General features: G+C 39.5%; 2 protein-coding genes across 3 annotated transcripts; one reads left to right on the forward strand and one right to left on the reverse strand.

Moving 5' to 3' along the window:
• Positions 1–3,248: 3,248 nt before the first annotated feature.
• Positions 3,249–5,307, reverse strand: LOC104437026 (auxin-induced protein 22D). Of its 2 annotated transcripts, none has more exons than XR_005549322.1 (4): positions 4,707–5,307; positions 4,308–4,582; positions 4,113–4,223; positions 3,249–3,672 (listed from the first exon to the last, which is right to left on the reverse strand). XR_005549322.1 is itself a non-coding variant. In XM_010049886.3 (4 exons), the coding sequence occupies exons 1-4, from the start codon at positions 4,934–4,936 to the stop codon at positions 3,621–3,623; spliced, it is 651 nt and encodes a 216-aa protein (XP_010048188.1). In that variant the 5' UTR covers positions 4,937–5,290; the 3' UTR covers positions 3,249–3,620. The 2 variants fall into 2 exon arrangements, 1 of the variants encoding a protein (XP_010048188.1); XM_010049886.3 differs by having other exon boundaries at positions 4,113–4,206; positions 4,707–5,290.
• A 10,772-nt stretch (positions 5,308–16,079) lies between these two features.
• On the forward strand, positions 16,080–17,307 carry LOC120291181. The gene is made up of 2 exons (XM_039308217.1): positions 16,080–16,446; positions 16,536–17,307. Exons 1-2 carry the CDS (start codon positions 16,123–16,125, stop codon positions 17,148–17,150), a joined length of 939 nt encoding a protein of 312 aa, XP_039164151.1. The 5' UTR covers positions 16,080–16,122; the 3' UTR covers positions 17,151–17,307.
• The last annotated feature ends 2,934 nt before the right edge of the window (positions 17,308–20,241 follow it).

Genomic DNA, 20,241 nt, shown 5'->3' on the forward strand with positions numbered 1-20,241 from the left:
ACTATAGATTACGACATTTGGTATCGCCCAAGTGCAAACGCCAAGCTCATTGGCTACATTGATAGTGATTGGGTAGGTTCAACTGATGATAGGAGAAGTACACTAGCTATGCATTCACACTAGGTTCTGGAATATTCTCATGGGCATTCAAAAAACAAGACTCAGTGGCACAGTCTACGGCAAAAACTGAATACATCGCAGCTACTATGACCGCCAGTCAAGCAATATGGCTTCTAAGAATTCTAGAAGACATTGGAGAAGCACAGACGGAATCAACTTCGATACTTTGTGACAATAAGTCCGCGATTATTATATCAAAGAATCCAGTATTCCATGGAAGAACCAAACATATCGACATTAAATATCACTTCATACGAGAGACACAAACTAATGAAGAGATCGAGCTGAAATATTGCAAAATTGAAGGACAAATAGCGGACATCTTCACTAAAGCACTATAATGAACCAAGTTCAAGACATTGTGGGAAATGCTTGAAGTAACACGAAATTGGATCAAGAAGTGTTAAATTATTGATCTAATTTCTAGAAACTTCAAGATTGACATTAGCTAGAAAAGACAAGAAAAATCCTTAAAAAAGAAAATCTAGCTTAGGTGGCAAAGAAAAGTGTAGAAGCACAAATGCAGAAGTCTCTAGAAGAAGAGTGGCTAAACTATAATCTAGAATTTCCTAAATGAAGCTTACATAGACAACATTCTACAAAATCTAGAATGTTGTATTTAGTCGGTGGAGCACCCTATAAATAGGAAGGAGGGGAGAGCGTAGTAGACCAACAAATGTAAGCAAGCTCCTCCCCTTCCCTTTGTACTATAATCAATAATAAAAAAGTTCTTGTTTTTTCCCTTGTGCTTCTCTTCTAACACTCCCTTGCACACACATTAACACACATTTTAGCAAAAATACTAACAACTTTCTAGAGATTGGTTAAGTCGAAGTGTTATGAAAGTAGGCGAATTTCCTATTTGTGATCCGCAAAAGGGCTACTAGGGATGTCTCTACAACCGCCATGAACATGGAGCAGCGATGCACTGTGCATTTGCACGGGCGACACACTGCAAATGAGTGTCTATTCATCAGCAATATGGCGTGTCTAACCCATAATTTTGGGACTTCTCGAACTTAACTGCACATCCTTCTGGTTGGATGCGCTCGACAAAACCAGTGAGGGTCTCTTCATTCTGCAAGGTATGGGTTAAGTTGGTCTCGCATGCTCATTGTGATTCTTCGCAAGCCCATATCGTAACATGGTCATCTATGCAAGATTCATGGTATGAGTCACAGACCAACTTAACATACGTCGTTCGCTTCAAGAGCACAGGGACAGTAGAATACTAGATCTCATATCATCATCAACCAAAGTAAAGAACAATAATAATAACTGCATAACCAATCAGAAATACTGGAAAAGGCTAGTGCTACGTGGAATCCTTAAATGGGCGAGATGTCGCAGAACTACGACCCCCTAATAATAACCCTTAAGCTAGAGTAGCCTATATTCCACATAATGGAAGTGATACCAACTGAATGATAGCAATAGAGATGATGTTATGCTGAGGAGATTGCTTGATCAGGGACTAGATGAGTGGGGTGGGAAAAGGAAAGGGATGGCGGCGGGAAATCTTTTGGGAGCTCAGGGATGGTAGGCAATAGCTTCGGCAACTCCGAAACATCCAGTACTTCAGGTACCTTTGGGACCTCGGGCATCGGCAGCAGAGGCAACTCGGGCTTTGGTAAGGTCGGGACTTCAGGTTTCGGCAGAGGTGCCGACTTAGGCAAAGTCGCGATCGTGGGAGCTGGAGGTAGCTTAGGCTTGGGAAGCTTGGGAATCTCAGGCAAGCCTACGTCAAGAAGGAGACGGGAAGCGAGGACTCCGACTTCATCGCTAGTTACGGACAACAGGGCTAGGAGCAAGAGAGGCTGTAAAGTGAATTTCTTGCAACAGGCCATCTTCGTTGCTTTCGACTCAAAACCTCTTGAAGATTGAAGTTGTTTACTAAGTCTAATTTGCAAGTCAAGCTGATACTTTAGGCTGTTATTATACCAAAATGAGTTGTAAAAATTATTGTGTGGCACACATGATATCATTAATTGATGAGTTAATAAATATTTAATGCTAAAATATATTGATTATATGAAGTTACGACTCTAGTGAAAGGATTCGGTCCTCGTTGGGAAGAGGTGCAACTCTTATGGAAATTCAAATACGTTTTGAAGTATTTTATTCTTTATCAGACAGAATACCTTTAAAATTTTGTCTTTACTTTAATTTTGTTTAGATAAGCCAAGTATCTTTGGCCCCAAAATCTGGACTAGAACAAACAAAAATTTCGAGACCTGTTTGCGGACTACTGCAACCCTACATAGCCTGGTTTAGTCCAGACTAGTTCGGCCCTTTTTTACACCCCTAATTATACTGCTATAACCACAACGATGTCTTACCTTCCATTGTTGATTAGTGGATGGTATATTTTGAATCGGTTTGGACATCAGAGTTTATTCGAAATGGAAGAAAAGGTGAAATCAAACATAACCAAAGCTATAATTGGAATAGAGTAACCAAACCTTCCTTTCTCTTTTTTCCTTTCTTAGGCGAATATATTTGATTTAATACAAAACTAATTGTTCTCTTCCTTCTGCACATCAGGAAGAAACCAAATCATAGACTCTCAAGAAGTCACAAATCGTAGATCCAATCAAAATGAAACATTTAAGCTGCTTCAGATTAGAGAAGACGGCCCACTTCAAATCTAAAGAAAAAGATCATTAGAAAATTGATAGACAGCACAGGTTGGTTTCGAATTTTTGTTAATGAATTACTTTTCCCTGGAAAATTTCTCTCATCACTAACTCCCGGCACCGTCCACATCGACATTCTCCTTCACCGCCCGCTCTCTATTACTTACGTCGCTGACTATAAACTGTGCCTAGATATCAGAATCTAGTACTTGTCGATAATAGGAAGCGATGCTAAAGGAATTCATTAGTAGTACTAAGATCAGCTCAAACTTGATGCATTGCCCAACTCAGAGATTTTAGAAATCTCTGATCTGTCCGAACTTTTAAGTTCTTGAAGGAGAAATCAACGAGAAGACACGTATTCTTGCTAGATTCCGCAAGTCAGGTCCCATAGCATGAGTTGCCAATTTCCGATATATAAATGACTAACCAAAAGCTGATGATCGCAATCCCTTTACGGGATCACAACAGATATGTTGCAGTATTCAAGAGTTTGCATCTGTCCCTACTAATTCCTTTAATACAGGCTGCCATCCAACGTCAGTATGAAAATGCCCTATGGTTGTGCTCTTCAGACAGTGAAAAGCTTGCGATTCTAGCAACTTTACAAGGCTATAAATCAACAAGTTACATTACATGGAGGAGCGGGGTACCGCTGGTAAACAAGCCAACTTTTGGCTTCATCAGCAGTTTTTGGCTGGTAAACAAGCTAACTTAGCCTACCTAATATACTCTTACAATCATCTTATTCAAGCAAATTGACATATCGAAGATGTCTTTCTGCTGGAAACCTAGTGCAAACTAAGAAGGGATCGATGATGTTTGAGCTCAGCGTGGTATGGTTTTGACTTTTCGAATCTGGTTTTAATCTCTACTCCTTTGTATCTGCAGGCGATGTACCGACTCCACAAAGTTCCTGCAGGTAGATAGTCAAAATAAATTTTCAGCTTACATATTTTCGCTCAACTCTACATAACATTCTATGGCCAGTGAATCCAATGTCAATTGCATAATTGCTTTCTTAAGCAAAGCTACGTGCTTATGGACTAATTCCATGGAAGGTGATGGTGATCTTCGGGGGTGAAAATTGACATTGGCAGTGAATGTCTATCGGAAGAAAGTACTTTCTCCATAAGCATTACAGAATCGAAAACAGTTAATCGTGCTAAACGACCACCCTAGTTTTCCGTAAACACATACTTGCCGCAATTCATGTCCACTCCGAAAATGAAATTTATTCAACCTGCTCGTATTTTTTCTAATGAATACCACCTATTTTTCTCTATGAGGTGCCCTTCCATGAGTTTGAACAATTAAACGACAATAAATTAGAGCTGAGAAGGATGATGGACATACAGCCATGGAAGATCTCCAGCCAAGAGCCAGTCTCCTTCTTTGTCCTGGTAAGTTAGGGTGTAGCTGGCATGATCTTTGAAGTCATCTCTGTTGTCTGAGCAAGCACAATGACTGATTTTAGTGATTTGTGTTGTCTTGTAGGAAATCTAAGGTAGCACAACGTAGTATTAGATTGTTGGGACGATGTTTGCTTACATCTCGAGAACATGGCAATCAAGGCGCCTTTAAGACTGTTATAAGACCGGTAGGTCCGCAAGTTGATCTTCCTTACGATGGCCACTCCTTCCATTTTCACCTTCACGAACATGTTATGATCGGGTTCGCCGTTTTCTTTCTGGGCATGATGGACATTCTCGTAATGATCCTGGTGTGGTGGGCGCTGCCCGTGCACGAACTCCTTCCTCCAGGACTTGATGGGTGGCCACCCCAGAACCTGATCATCGTCATCAGCTCCTTCACTATACCTAAACCTGAAAAATTACGCACACAACAGTGATTTTCACTTCCAACGAATATTGATATTGCGAGTGATAACTGTTTTCTCCATCAACGATAGTGAGAATATAAGATTAGGATTGGCTAGGCACCACATACTTGTTCATAGAACAAGAAAACTTGCTGCGCTTCGCACTCAGGTCGTCGTCCTCGTTCGGCCCGCTGCTCCATGCCAGCAACTGCAATTTCCCTGAGGAGTATTCTCCAAATGCTTCTCCATGACACCTTTTGTTGTCGACCCACTTCTTGTACGAGCCTTCATGATCTTTCGGCTCGGACGCTTTGGCAGGGTCATGAATTGGGAGAGCTAAACCGAGTTGAAGATCCATAGCTTAGAGGTATCTGATGAACCCCCCAAACATGAAAAAAGAACAAAGAAAAAAGCTGCGAGATCTATTGAAATGGTGATAATGTGGGAGCTGAAAGGGCGCACATATTCGGTGGCTCAAAGCGAAATGTAAAAGTATTTGTAAGGGATAGAGCAAAAGGTGACGGTGACAGGGCGGTGTGTCTGGGAGGAAGAAGGGAAGGTTGGGACAACATTGAAGTTGGGTCGGCCAAAAGGCCAGCAGTGATGTGGACAGCTGAGGAAAAATCGAGAGATCGCATCAGAATGGCAAGTCTTCATGGAGTTGTCTTTGTGTCCCCGCAACTCTCTCTCTCTTTCCCCATCCTCGTGTGGAAAAAAGAACTTATTGCCGTCGCTTTTACCGTGATGCGTTGGGAAGCGCAGAATGTTGGGCAAGATACACGCTCCGAAGCTGAAGCAACTTGAAGAGATACATTGCAGCTTCTTGAAATGATAAACGGTGTTATAAGCTGTACCAAACAGATTCCTCTCTTTATTTTTTCTGTAATTAAGAAGGCTTTCATTCTCGGAGACTAATTCCACGGGACTAGTGTAGGCATCATGGCCCTTACAGCTAATGGCACAGTTTCAACATCATCGGGAATGTGATAGACAATAACAATGTCAATGGATCCTTCAATCCCCATCTTTTCAGCTAGTCTGCACGTTAATTGGCTTCCCTGTAGATATGATCGATCCTGTAATCTCTGAGCCACCACAGCAACTCCGTGCGATCAAGCAATAGCTAGCAAATCAGCATCTTTGTTACGTTCGTGCCACGGATTTGCAGAATCTGATCAACCCATGTCCCCTTTCGTAAGGGAGTATTCCTCCTGCACTAGTTCTGTCGACATCTGCACAACCAACTTATCTACCACTCCTCCAATAGTTATTTCTGCGTGAGATTAGTATGATTACTGCTAACTATTCTAAAAGTTTCAGCTGACAAACTAAAAAAAGTTAAGTCATTAAATAGTTCGGGACTATTAACGTCACTAGTGTCTCGTCAATGTCTCGCCAATACCATGACACCCGGAGGCCTATCAAACAAATACACTTCCAAGAAATGCTTGGATTACTATACCAAACTCGCTTGGTGACATTTATGTGGAAATTTAGAGTACCCATATGATGCACGATTTCAGAAGCTATTGAGATTGGCTCCACTTCTTGGTTGAATCTACTACTATTAGCTCCACTTCTTGGTTGAATCTACTACTAGTATGATGAGTAGGGCAAATGACAATATGATAGAAAGAGAGAAGATGCATGTGCTAAGTAGGTCTGAAAGATTTCTTGTCTGGTAATTATCCTATCGTTTGTTGGGGTCAATCATGTTGTAAAACAGGGAACATCTACTTCTTAATGTAAATACATTGATCTCAAAATCTTGATTAATTCTAATTCATTACGTTTTTGGGTAAATCTTATGCGGTCAAATGATTACTTCGAGAAGGCATCATCTATTTTCTTCCTAGGAAATTATGAAGAGGAGGAGATGGAAAAGTCCGTGAATTATGGTAGGATTTGACAAGACCCCCCCTCACCATATTTTCTTCATTAAACATGCTTTAGGGTCTGTCTCCTGACTTTTAAGGGCTCTTTACAAATTAGAGCACCCTCAAGTCTTGATCACTGTAGATAATAATGATTAATAATAATTAAGTCAACAAATTTGCCATTTCACGTTTTCCCACTCGCCCCTTTTCTTTGACCGGCCTCACCAAGCCATCATTTCTATAGTCGAATTCCCTCTAAAGTTCCTGCAGAAACACCCCTCAAGATGAGCTTAATTAGCTTGAATCAGAGCACAAATCGATCTTTGTTTAGGGTTCTTGAGTGAGTCCTACGTGCAATCATAAGGGGTGATGTCCGTACCATATGCCCGACCAAACAAATCTTGGATCTTTGTGATAATTCCGTCTGACAAGAGAGCTGAACAGCACGAGCTGTTCTTGTGTTTTCATTGACGGGTCCGACATGTCGGCACATACCCGTCAAATGCATCTTCACGGATGTTTCAGCAACCGTTCAAGATCGCCATGATGGAATTTGGTGCCGAGACATTCCCTTGATCGTTCTTGATTACATATTGTGTGACTCATTAGACCGTAACCCTAATGGAATCTCTTCATTATTATTCTGGTTAGAATAGTGAAAGATTGTTCTGTCTGAACTTAGTTGTGTGCTCTCTCGGCTCAAAAAATTAAGGCAAGATAAAGTTGGAGAGCGGTTGCTCAGGAATCGATTTCAAGGGGAAGCTGGACCACCTGATCCAGATATCAATGAATGCGGCAGGTGGCCGATCCGGACAATCCATGCGTCGACACAGGACAATGCACTTATGAACCTCGAAGAGGAGGCAGCGTATCGCTTTTTGCTAATATTGAGCAAAACGAAATTACCACCGTCGAGAACGTAGGATCTGACGGCTCCGACCATCCGGTCCGTCCTTAACTCGGGTCAAGCTGAAATGTCCCTTACGTAAACTCCAAAGGTTTCATCGTTAAGGGGACTTTATTCTTCGGAAAAGCAAGAGGCAGGATGTGGCAATGCGTTCAGAACTTGTTCAGGATCGCTCAGTGGTTGTGGAGCTATGTGGGGCTTGAGACTGCAGGGAGCAGTGATTGAACTGGAATGGCTTGTGAAGTTAACGTGGAGGCAAGCGTCATGGGTGTCATGAGGCATTGGCAACAAGATTCGCCCCCGGGTACTTGGCACGATCAGTCTCATCCATATCCACCCACTTATAATTCACTTGGAAGGGGGGGACAAAACATGTACATACATTCATACTTTACTGTAAATAATCCGACAAGTGCTAAACACCAACGTTCATATTTGATATATTAAGCAACGCGACAGGTTATGAATCGACGTTTAAGTAGACTGCGATTGACATCTCATAAAAGCATGCCACGTTATGTAGTAGTATATTGATTTTTATGGATTGTCTTCACTCTCTCTTTATGGCTAGACATCACAAGTTCGAACTTCATCGAGTATGACTCGCTTTAAGCTACAGTCCAAATTTCCAATTTGATCTTTTTGCGAGCTTTTGAGTTAGACAGGGGCATTTGTAAGAAATTCAACAATCTAATGCCCGTACATTAGAATTTAGAGTACTTGAGATTGAATTGAAATCACATACTTGGTTTGACTGATTACTGCCGTCGAATCGATTAACGCGGATGAAGCCATACGAATTTGGGACTAGGTCTTCATTTCCTTCTCCTCCCTTAGATATTCTTGGTGGATAAATTGTAAGTATATAGAATAAGGAGGGGAAGTGGGCTGTAATCTATTTATAGCATATAATCCTAACAGGCTCATCCATCAGGGGTCACTATTAAAATACGAGCATACACTAGTAACGTCTCACTACTTTGATACCGAAAATCGAGATGTGCTAAGACCAATGTAAAATGATTGCACGACTGTATTCAGGCAATCCGACATTGTCCTATATATTTTATTTACTTTATATAACAACTTATTTTTCACAAACCAAAATACCATTCCATCAGTGTTGGCTCAACTATTATAAGAATTTCCAACAATTTTTCTATCGGGGTCGATTTGGACGAATTATTTCCTGCAAGTGGTTGCAAGGTTAGCTGTACGTGATAGAAAGTTTCAGGGGAAACACACTCGTGGCTATGTGAATGAGTTGTCATTGTCCCGGTTGGGGGCATGCATCTACTTTTCTGACGCCTTAAATCAACTGAAAGCGTGGTTGTGTCAATCCTCTAACGGTCCTTTTCGTCTAGCAATTGGCTCAACTTGAGAGGGATTCCATAAGAATTTGTTCCAGGACGTAAAGTTCGCGAGAGCCCATCATGCTGGTGGCGGTCTGCAGCTCCACTGGGAATCTGCTTGTGTAAAATCCCATCATTTTCATCGAGTTCTAAGGGTGGCGGTGGTAGAGGAGGTGGAGGAGGAGGTAGTAAACAAGCGGTAGATCATTGCCAAAAGGAAATGGGATCTCCTATCTATCATTATTTGTGTGTTTCCATATAATGTCTTCCGATCATTTCAGCTGTTGATCCATAATGATGGAAATAGTTCTTTATAACAAAATATATTGACAGTGGAGATTGCTAAGAAGCTAAGAAGATCCTCATTCAAATCATGAAGAGATAACGATGGAGCTCATAATGAAGATATAGATCTCCTGAACATTTGAAATGAGATTGGTATTAGTCAATTACATCACATTATGACAGTGCTAATATGCGATTCTAGTCGCATATTCTATTTATTGTTATTGTAATCTATGTATTCTATTCCTGCTTTGAATTATTTGTTTCATGTGGCTTTATTCACATATTATGCTTCATGTGAAAGACTCAATCCCAAGTTTTCTCAAACTTCATAATTTTGCATCCTGTACTTGCAAAAAAAAGAAAAGAAAAAAAAAAAAAGAGTACAAATTTGCAACTTTGGGCAACAATCCAACATTGAAAGGACTTAGTTACGCTTCCTGTCCCAATTCTCCCATAAACCCTTTCCCCAATCCCATTCACACCCTTATCTCCCCGCCAATCACTACCCTCACTTCCCCACAGCTGCCACCATTTCCGCGCCTGAGCGTCTCCTTGTGCTGCCGCCGCCACCACCGCCACCGCCCCCGCCACCGATGCCCTCCAATCTAGGTCAGCCTCGTCCTTCTCTAGATCCGATGCCGCCGCGATTTCAAATCAGTTAATCAGGATGGTTATATTCGGACGGTGTGATGATTTGATAATCCTTATCTCATAAGAAGACATAATCAGTGTCTGATGACAAAAGTGAGGATGTAAAGTTGTGATTTCAAAAGGTAGATAGTGCGAAATGGTGAAGGCCGTGTGTGATGCAAGGATGGTTTATCTATGCTTTTCCTAAAAGAAAAGGGATTATGTCTTGCAATTTAAGTTTCAGTGAGAACGATTGACTAAAGGGAACCTAAATGGGGGCTTCATCAGCTCCCTAATTGAACTCCGCTGGACAGGACCACGCATCGGAAAGAGGTTGGCAACCTAAGATTTGCTTTGGGTTAATAACATCAAAATTTTCAAATCGATATATATATATAATTTTACCTCAAACTAATTTGTTGACCACTAAAGACTGAAAGCTAGTACAATTACGATAAATTTAACTCAAACTAATTTTTTGATCGTAAAAATTCAAAATTAGAACATTTATGACAAATTTATCTGCTGTTAGTTTCTATTAAATTGAATTAATACCATAAAAAACTACAAACTGGTATATATATGACAAATGACGGGCAAAATCTCAAATTTGTACATCTGTTAACTATTACATGTAAACTAAAATTAACATAGGGTAAATTTATCACAAATGTACTAGTTTGAAGTTTTTAGTGATAAAAAATTAATTTGAAATTAATTTGTCTTAGGTGTGTTAAATCAGAATTTTTCATGGTATTAATCCTTTTGTTTTGATATTGTCAAGTCCTTAATATTGAAACAATGCGCAAAATAGTAGGCATTCAAACTTCTTTTTAGCTTTTTGGATTAATTTTACAAGATAGGATCGCCTTTTTTATTTTATTTTTTGTTTTTTGGATTAATTTTACAAGATGGGATGGCCCTTTTTGTTTTTTTGGATTAATTTTACAAGACGGGAAGGGAAAAGATTGCTAGTAATCCCTCTTGGCATTATAAGAAGGGAGTCATGTCCTTTATAAAATATCCGGTTTGAGTCATAACAATTTTGAACCACTACGCGATCTGAAGGTCCAAAATCGGTGAGCCTGTCACTACAACCCCACGGAGATACTGTAATAGGGAATATTGCCATGCAAACACATCATTAGATAATCGGCACTAACTAGTTAAGAGGTTTTCTCGCAACATGAATCGAGCACAAGGCCTCATAAAAAAAGAAAAGAAAAGTAGGTGATCCCTCCGACGTTGGACCAGCAATTATCAAATTGCATAAACGGGTGTCTGGCCTAAAAGAGAAAGCATAATGGGGTCAAGAAAAAGAAAAAAAGACAAACTGGTCTGGGACCCTTGACAATTGATGGCCTAAGGTTTTCTCGACCTTACCTAATAGCTGGCCAATTCTTTACTTCAAGTGGAGATGCTGCAAATTAGTGTAAGATTCGATCATGTATTTAATGTCTTTTCCAACTGTCCAACATTACCATACGCTTTCATTGGCCATCGAGGAAAGTAATAGTAGTGAATTTCTCTCGTCACTTGCTACTATATTCAATGAAAGCAAGTCGATTCTTCTATCATTCTAAGACCTCACGCTTCTTGAAATACAAAATTTGGGAAGGAGGAGGGATAAGCGTACCTCGATGTCCTTGAGCTTCCTCTCCCATTAGGCGCATGCACGTGTGAGCTGCGCACGTGGGGGGGAGATTGCCCACCAGCTTTGAAGAAGAAGGGTCTGGTGTGATGTTGGCCATCTCCTTCATGTCATGGAACGAAGCTCTCTCCACAGCATGAAGGCACATTCAATGTTACTCCGTGCTTCATGCCTCAATATAACTCCTCAACCACCTATGGAAGATTCGACCAAAAAAAAAAAAAAAAAAAAAAACCACCTATGGAAGCAGAGCTTGCCTTCCCCCTGCACAAATGTCTCGGCCTACCACCTTTCCTAGGTTTAATGTCCCTGCCTCTTTGAATCCCCTTTTAGCGTCTAATAATATGTCATATCTGTTTATTCAGCGGACTCTTTATTTATTTATTTTTTAACTGGTTGGTGTTGAAGCAAAATCATTTGGCTGGACCAATTCGGTAAGCACATTAAGGGTCCGCTCGTTTAGTGGAAAATATCATGTTTTCGGAAAATATTTTCCAGGAAGTCATTTTCTTGGAAAATGATTATATTTTCTGGTGTTCGGCTAAAACTTGAACTTTGAGTGGAAAATATTTTTCACTTTGTTCGCTAGCTAATTTAATTGTTTTGGAAAAATTATCAAAAAATTGAATTTTTATATTTTTAATTGACCAAAAAATTATTTTTATTATTTTTATATTTTTTAAAAATGAATTTGTAATTATTTGTATTTTTAAAAAATCGAAAATTTTATTATTTATTATTTTTCTTTCATTTTCTTTTTCCTTTTTCTTTTCCTTCCTCCTCCCTCCTCCTCCTTCCTTCTTCTTTCGCCGCCGCATGCCCGACGATGGCCAGGTGCTTGGCGGTCGACCAAGACGCGGTTGCCGATCCTGGCGAGCTTGAGGCTCAACTAATCTAGGCGAATCGTGAGCTCGCCGATCCGACAAGGCTCGAGCTCCGCCCAACTCGCCGGATCCGGCAAGGCTCGCCCTAGGCCGACGAGGCTTCGCCTAGCCCGATCTAGTGAGGCTTGAGCTCGTCGGGCTCGGGTGAGCTCGGGCCTCACCCCGGATCAGGCTAGGCGGAGCCTCGCTAGCCTAGAGTGAGGCTCGAGTTGGCTCGCGGTTAGTCGTCGGCCAGCGGTCGGCCAAGGCCAAGGAAGAAGATGGAAAGGAAATAAAGAAAATACAAAAAGAAAAGGAAAAAAAAAATTAAAAGCTCGATTTAAAAAAATAAAAAAAAAGAAAAAAAGAAAAAGAAAGCATAAAAATAAAACAAAAATGTGTTTGGTGAAAATAAGTAAGGTGGAAGAAGTTATGGAAAATGTTTTCCACTTTTGAAAAGTTGAAGACATTTTCCTCACTTTTAAAGGTTGTTTTTTCCATTAATGAAAAACATTTTCCTTAACTAGTTCATTTTCCGTGAAACGAACATCGGAAAATCGGGAAAATATTTTCCTAGAAATCATTTTTTCTGAAATAGATGGAGCCTAATGGTGCGTTTATTTCACTGAGAATTTCATGATAAAGGAAAAAAATATTTTTTAGTGAAATTATTTTTTGAGGTTTTCATTTATTTTATGATTTAGATAAAAGGATCTCCTGATTGCTAGAAGAGGAAGCCGTTTTCTCAGGTTCTAAGCTTATTATTTTTAGTCCATGGAATGCGTTTTACATAGATCATTTAGTTTTTCGTCTTCCCAGTACTAAAAAGTCGTAAAACAATTTCCCAAAAACGGTTTTCCTTCAAAACAAACAAATCCTGAGATACGATGAGATCCTTCTTAGAAAAAGCGTAATGTCAAAGATTCGCAAGAAACTACTTGATTAAAGTTGTGGACTCTTTCAATATTACAATAATTATATAGTTTTCTTTTGTGATCATCACTTGGGGGAAAAGATCGCTTCACAAGTAGCACATATAACCCCAATCCGGTAACAAGCGGCTGCAAAATGTCACGTCATTGCGGGGCTGCAAGGAAACCAAGCAACAGCATGACCATCTTTGTTTTTCCTTGTTCTTTAGATCTACTAAATTTGAGTGAACTGCAGGGTTCTTGAGCATGGATTCGAGGACTACCTATTGAGAATTGGGTAACTTTGAATTTGTATAAAAAATCTATTCCTTTAGGTTTCCTGTTGACTTCTGAGTTAGAGTAGCATGCATGGTTGGGCAACGCATGCTTCTTCGTGTCTCAATTGGAGCAGGATCTTTAAATGGATTTGTCAGTCCATTGATTTACAACCTGGTTTTTCTTGTGTTCCCATGTCAACCTTTACTGAGGCCCAAATTTGGAATCCTTATTTAACGTACCGTCTCTCTCATGTAATTATTGCATAAAAATTTCGAACATTTATTAATTGAGTATGGCAAACAAGTGTCCAAATACACTCTTGAACAAGAGCCTTCACATATTAGGTGAACCCCTACGATTTTCTCATTTCCTGAAATAAATAAAGCCCATAAATGCTCAAAAGTCACTTTTACGTTATCAATTATGAGTAGTGCATTCTGCATAGGATAAAATCTTGTAGAAGTGATTAGCTAAGAGCTTTGTAGAGGAATCCTTACATGTTTAATGCACTAGACTTGATTGTGAGTCTACCGAGCCCGACCAGCCCGACTAGGCTGTCCATACAACAAGAGCCCGAAGGTAATTTTTGGTGGGGCCAAGCAAGGACCTCAAGGGATAAAGCTTGGCCCGCTCGCACAACTTGCGGAATGTTATACATGTATTTTTTAGGGTTAATATCATGAAAAAACTTAAATTGATACGTCTGTAATAAATTTATCCAAAACTAATTTTTTGACCACAAAAAACTCAAATCTAATACACTCACGACATATTTACTTCAAATTAATTTTTTGACCATAAAAAATCTCAAATTAATTTACCCGTGACAAATTTACCCTAAACTATATTTTTAATCACCACAAAATCCAAATTGGTATACTTGTGACAAATTTATCATTAATCAAATTTAATCGTTAAATATGCTAACCTAGTGAGACATGGTAACATAGTATGGTGATGTGGCAAGTCTATGTGGAAATGCATATGGTAAATATAATTAAAACCCCAAAGTGGTACATTTATAACAAATTTAATGGTACTCTTGCGATAAAACGGTACAACTATGATCAATTTGGGATTTTTAGTGGTATTAACCCTATGGATAACATATCACCACATGTTATCCACATCAAGAAATATAACAGTAAAATTTGATGAAAGTTAACAGAAAGTAAATTTGTCAAATATGTACTAGATTAGGGCTTTTGATAGTAAAAAAATTAGTTTTGGGTAAATTTATCATAGATTTATTGGTTTGGGGTTTTTGATGGTCAATAAATTAATTTGGGGTAAATTTGTCACAAGTATATCAGTTTGAAATTTCTCATGATATAAATCCTATTTTTTATAAGTGATCTTCGATGACAAGTTAAGGCAACATAAGAGCCCGGCATCGTCCATTGATCCCCTCTATCATACCCAGGTTGAACTTGAGATGAGATGTTGACTCGTTTTTATCCAAGAGCCGTCCTTTTGGTGGAGCCAGGAGTTGGTCAACGGAAGCTTTGTTTTCTCCCTCGACTTTGGGCATTGGACTCATCATCACTAAAGATCTTTGAGAAAACGAGGTTTCTTACCATTTTGTCATGTGGACCATGCTTAAAATTTCTATGCTATGGCATCTAACTTGGTAAACATGCACAATATCCTCTCTCTATGGAAATTCTGTACCTCTTATTGATTGAGAGATTCTTGAATGATATAGATTGAGAATTTTTGATAGAGCATGAGACCCGTCATTGTAAAAGTGAAGGGATTAACCTACATTGGATCGTCCTATACAACATGATTCTCTTTGTAATATTTCTCTAACAATCACTAATCTTAAGCCTCTATATTAATCTTTATCAAATTCTTACCAATTATAAATGGGAGAGGCCGAACTTTTCTACATGAGAACCTTACTCAAGTTCGCCCATTTGTCCTTTGGACCTTGACGGGAAGCTAGGGCCATGATCACTTGGAGACGTAGAGATCTATTATGGATGAGCATGCTTCCGTCTTTTCAAAAACCTTTTATGTTTAGACATCCAAGCCACCCTAGAATTACTTAGACATAAGAGACCATAGCACCCCTTATGGAATGGAACTAAATTGAAATAGACTCGACTCAGCGAGTAGAAATCATAGTGGGGTGCTTGGTTTAGTCAGGAATTAGATCAAATTGGGTCTGTTTCATTTGGTTCATTTTTGATGAGCTTTGCTGACTATGATGGGTCGCCACATATATTATGGTTTGTATTTTCTGTTTCATTTTGCATTTTCTGTTTCATTGTCTCACTATGACCCTTGTTCTTTTTTCTTCTTCTTAGCTCACCTCTTTGACTTCATGATATTGTTCTAATTAACTCTTCTTACTGCCCATAAGAGAATAGCCATAACTTTATCGAAGAGGGTGCTGTACAGTACATTAAAAAGGAAATGAGCAATCAAACTGGTTGATGTTTTCCTTTCTGATGGTTCGTGTTGGACCAATATCATTTTGATCTATCATTTTGTTTGTGAATTTATGCAACATGTCTCTAAAAGGACACAAGTGCAAAACCGGGAGTGACTTACTTTTGGATTCCATGCATTTTGTGCAATAAAGCATTCACTGTTGTATCATAAATTTCACCCTTTAGCTTCTATTAATCTTATGTAACTGTTTTTCTTGTTATTTGTTATTCTTTAACTTCTAATTTCAGCTTATCCTTCATGATGTGCTTGTTAATCACAAGCTTTTTGTTCTTGAATTGGTGCATCATCTGATATATTTCATTGAATACTGATTTAGTTAAGGTTAAATGGCACCCCACAAAGAAGCATTTATAGCAAAGTGGACTGAGTCTTTGACCAATGTGCTTATAAGTTTGTTGGTGGAAGAGGTGAAAAAAGGAAATCGCCCCACCTGCACCTACAACAAAGTAGGGTGGAATAACATACATGTCGAGTTCAATAAACAAACAGAACTCCACTATAATGTAGTTCAATTGAAAAATAGGGTAAACAAACTAAAGAAGCAATATAGTAGTTTTAAGAAGCTTCTTTCACAATCTGGATTTGGATGGGATAATGTCAACAAAACAGTTACTGTGGAGGAGTCAAGTGTATGGGATTCTCACATCAAGGTATCACTTTACTTGGGTCCATTTTTTCTTATTGTGGTTGTAAGCTTCAATTATATTGTTCATGTATGTCATTTCAATGAAATTTGCAGGATAATATTGAATGGGCTAAATTCAAGAATGATGAGTTTCCTCAGTATCCAGACCTTTGTATTGTGTTTGGTGATACATATGCTACTGGGGCGTATACAGCAGGAAATGCAGAAGAAAATGCAGAAGAGTATGTGGTGTCGGATGAAGAAGACAATGGTGTTAGTGGTGACAATGGTGGTGGTGATACCATAGGTGATGCGGAGGAATCTAATGAAAACAATGTTGATACGGGAGTCCTTGCATCTGACGCGACTCCCACCTCAGTTCGTGAGAAACACAAGTTGAATAGGACTCCAAATTCCAAGAGGAGAAGAAAGAGTAATAACCATGAACTCGGTGTCATCATGAAAGCCATTCAAGAAATAATCAAATCAAGGACCGTCAAATCAACAAGTGACTCCATAACCTCAAAGGCCCCACCTCCTGTAGCCCCACCTCCTGTAGACCCCTACTCCATAGCAGTTGTGGTCGCCATTCTAAATGGCATGTCTAATTTGGAGCAGAATCTTTACAATAAGGCTGTGAATCAGGCATGCCTTAATGCCACTTGGAGAGAGGCTTTCATGATTGCTCTACCCGAAAGGAGGCGTGGACTTATTGAATCTCTTGAGTAGTTGTTAAGAAACACGCTATAGATTTCTATTTTGTTTAATTTCATCCCATGACTTATGTATTTGAGACTTTGTTTGTTTATGTTTTTATGTTGCAATTATTATGACATTATTGTTATTGTTGATTAATATTGGAGTCCTTATCTAATGGGTTTATATTCTTATTTTGTGTGATGATATAGGTAATATGGATGAGGGTGAAAGTAGCATGTCTAATGGTCAAGTAGCATCGCTTGAATCAATTGAGATCCTCAATTTTGCTCTCTAGAAATTATAAGGGTACGATTTAAGATTACAAACTTATATAGCAAGTTATTGCATGTCATGCATTAAAAAGCAAGTTATTGCTTGTCATGCATTAAAATGAGTAAAATGCGATACTTGGACTTTATAATACGCTAACTTTCTTTTCGATATCTTCATTGCAGTGCCTTCCTTGGTGAAGTTTAAATTACAGCTAACAAATCCAAAACTTAAGTACTCAAAGGAATAGCAATGATCGGTTTGATAATGCAGATTGGAAAAAGAGAATTGCAAAATGGATTATATACTTGGATAATTAGTATATGCGTCATGCTAGTAAGTGACCTAATGTGGTTCCATATAAGAGAGCAATAACTAGGCTCTTGACAAAATTACAACCTATAGGTTGATCCAAAACACTTAATTGCCACTTTCTATTGTTTTGTCACGTCCCGAACCTTGAGCACGCGAACATTCCTCGGTGGTCAAAAGAAACGCGACGTTCCCAGGACACGTTACCGACCCATTCATTTTATCTTTCAATTAAGCACATGCGAAAGCAAATTAAATAAACCCCGGACAACAAACAACACATGGATAGTAGAAAGACAAGCCAGCTATTTTTCACAAAATACCCTTTATAAACATACCGAGTTAGCCCTATAAGTCTATATACAGAAGTCTGACTCAAAAAGAAACTACTGGACCACTTACACTTTGGATCCTTCCACCTCAGGCTCCAGGTTCTCCACTACACCATATGGGATGTCGATGTCCATAGGGTGAGCTACCTCCCCATCCTCGGCTTTGACGGTAAACCTGTCAAAACCTTGCAAAGGACCTTTCCAAGCCCCGTTAGGATAGTTAATGAACTACACTTTAAAGCGATAAGGTACTCAGTGACGGAGACCTTCATCGACCCAAATAATAGTCACAACTAACTCACGGGTCTGGTTGGTCTTAGGAATAGAGAAGTAGGAGGGCTCATAGTCTATTTCCTTCGGAACTCCAAAACGGACCGGTTGCCTCTCCATACTAAGGACCTGAAAATATTTAACCACGATAGGGTGAGATAAATCTCAGTGAGTCAAAACCCTAAACATTGATTAGGACGCAAATTCACTTAGAGGCAATCTAAACAGGCATTACTCAAGACTTACCTCGCCTCGGCACGTCCTTGCACATTAGCTCATCACATATACACTTATAAACACAGCATGTGTAATTTAATAACCGGAACACGTCATTTTATTCTCAAACAATTACATGGGTCCCGATTATAAGGTAAAACCGTTATGACACGTCCCATTTTGTGTCACACAATTTTGCCCTATAATCAGGTATAGCTATTACAACCACTTAGGCGTGTCCCAGTTATTACGACCCATTGGCCACGGCCAACTCAACAATCGACGATCATTCGACATAACTAGGCGTCGTCTCGCTTCGTCGGGCACGACAACGTCTACATTTATACAGCATTCCACACAGGAGCATTGGCCTAGCTTCCAGTGCGACCAACATCCATTGACATGGGACATCTAAACTTAATCAGACATCACCTCTTCAACTCTCATCGGGTGATGGGTTCCGATAGTGACCACACGCACATACATACTTTGCCAATAACACCTTGCTTTGCATCCAAATACCTCGTGTTCAAATAATGGACTTGGCTACTTTTCTTCGTATTAAAAATCATCTCAGTAAAATAATCGTGCGTGGTTACGCATTTAAATCGAACTATCAAATTTGGTACGCTCCTAGTTCAAAACTTCACGATTTTATATAATACATAAAATCGGTGTAAAAAATCGACACCCGGTATTTTTCTAATTAAATACTCATAAAATCAACTTTTTATAATAATAATCAATAACAAACATCAAGCACCCAATTGCACATATAAGCAATCAATTTCACATATAAATTCAACCATGGGAATCGGCATAAAATTCTACAAAATGGCTAATCCGTCATAATTTACGCTAGTTATAATTAATTAAATAAAAATTAATTAAATAAATCCAAGTTAATTAAACTAACAATGGTTAATTAAACTAACCCTAGTTAATTATCCTAACCATTGTTAACTAACTAACCTAAGTTAACTAATCTAACCTAGGGTAGCATAACCTAACCAAACTAACCTAACTAACTAACCATCCTAACTAACTAGTTACACTTACTAGGATTAACACTAATCCTAGTTAACACTAAACTAACCACTAAGTGTAATTAACATCTAATGCAAGATTAGTGCTTTAACTAACTGGAATTCAATGGTGGCGGGCTCACAACGACAGCGACACGACGGCGGTGAGGACTCCAAACTACCGCGTCTCTAACGAAGGCTCGACTGAGGCTAAAAATAGCCTAACAAGTCACTGCCAAGGGTTGCTGGGCAATTTTGTGGTTGAGCTGGTCGGGGGAGTTGGGCGGCTGGTTGGTGTGGTTGAACAGCAAGTTGGACGTGGGGATGGCACGATTGGACGAGCAAGACGGGTGAAGCTGCTGTGGCCAGTGGTTGGCAGATGAGGGCTGGCAGGCTAGTCGTGGGGGCTTGGACGTGTGATGGTGGCGGGCGAATGGAGCTAAGGCAGCCAAACATGCGGTGATGGACTGGTGGTGTTGTGGCGGTGGTTGCTCGGCGGCAAGGTGGGCTAGTACTCTGGTGAGGGTGTGGCAGCATCAAGGAAGAATGAAGAAGAAGAAGAACAAAGGAAGAAGAAGCAGGAGTAGGGGTTCAATTAGGGGGATGTGTCACGCGCCGATCCTCCGAGCACATGCCCATCCATCCGTGGTCGATTGAATAGCGATGTCCTAGGACACATCGTCGACCCATTCATTT

Source organism: Eucalyptus grandis, chromosome 3, assembly GCF_016545825.1.
Source record: "Eucalyptus grandis isolate ANBG69807.140 chromosome 3, ASM1654582v1, whole genome shotgun sequence".
Lineage (NCBI taxonomy): Eukaryota > Viridiplantae > Streptophyta > Magnoliopsida > Myrtales > Myrtaceae > Eucalyptus > Eucalyptus grandis.

Excerpts from the sequence above, each read along its gene's own strand:
- LOC104437026 (XM_010049886.3), bottom strand. The coding sequence starts at position 4,936 with ATGGATCTTCAACTCGGTTTAGCTCTCCCAATTCATGACCCTGCCAAA. Across the intron at positions 4,207-4,307 it reads GATTGCCATGTTCTCGAGAT|ACAACAGAGATGACTTCAAA; the intron begins GTAAGCAAACAT and ends GTGCTTGCTCAG. Across the intron at positions 3,673-4,112 it reads GCTGGAGATCTTCCATGGCT|GAACTTTGTGGAGTCGGTAC; the intron begins GTATGTCCATCA and ends ATCTACCTGCAG.
- LOC120291181 (XM_039308217.1), top strand. The coding sequence starts at position 16,123 with ATGGCACCCCACAAAGAAGCATTTATAGCAAAGTGGACTGAGTCTTTG. Across the intron at positions 16,447-16,535 it reads TATGGGATTCTCACATCAAG|GATAATATTGAATGGGCTAA; the intron begins GTATCACTTTAC and ends TGAAATTTGCAG.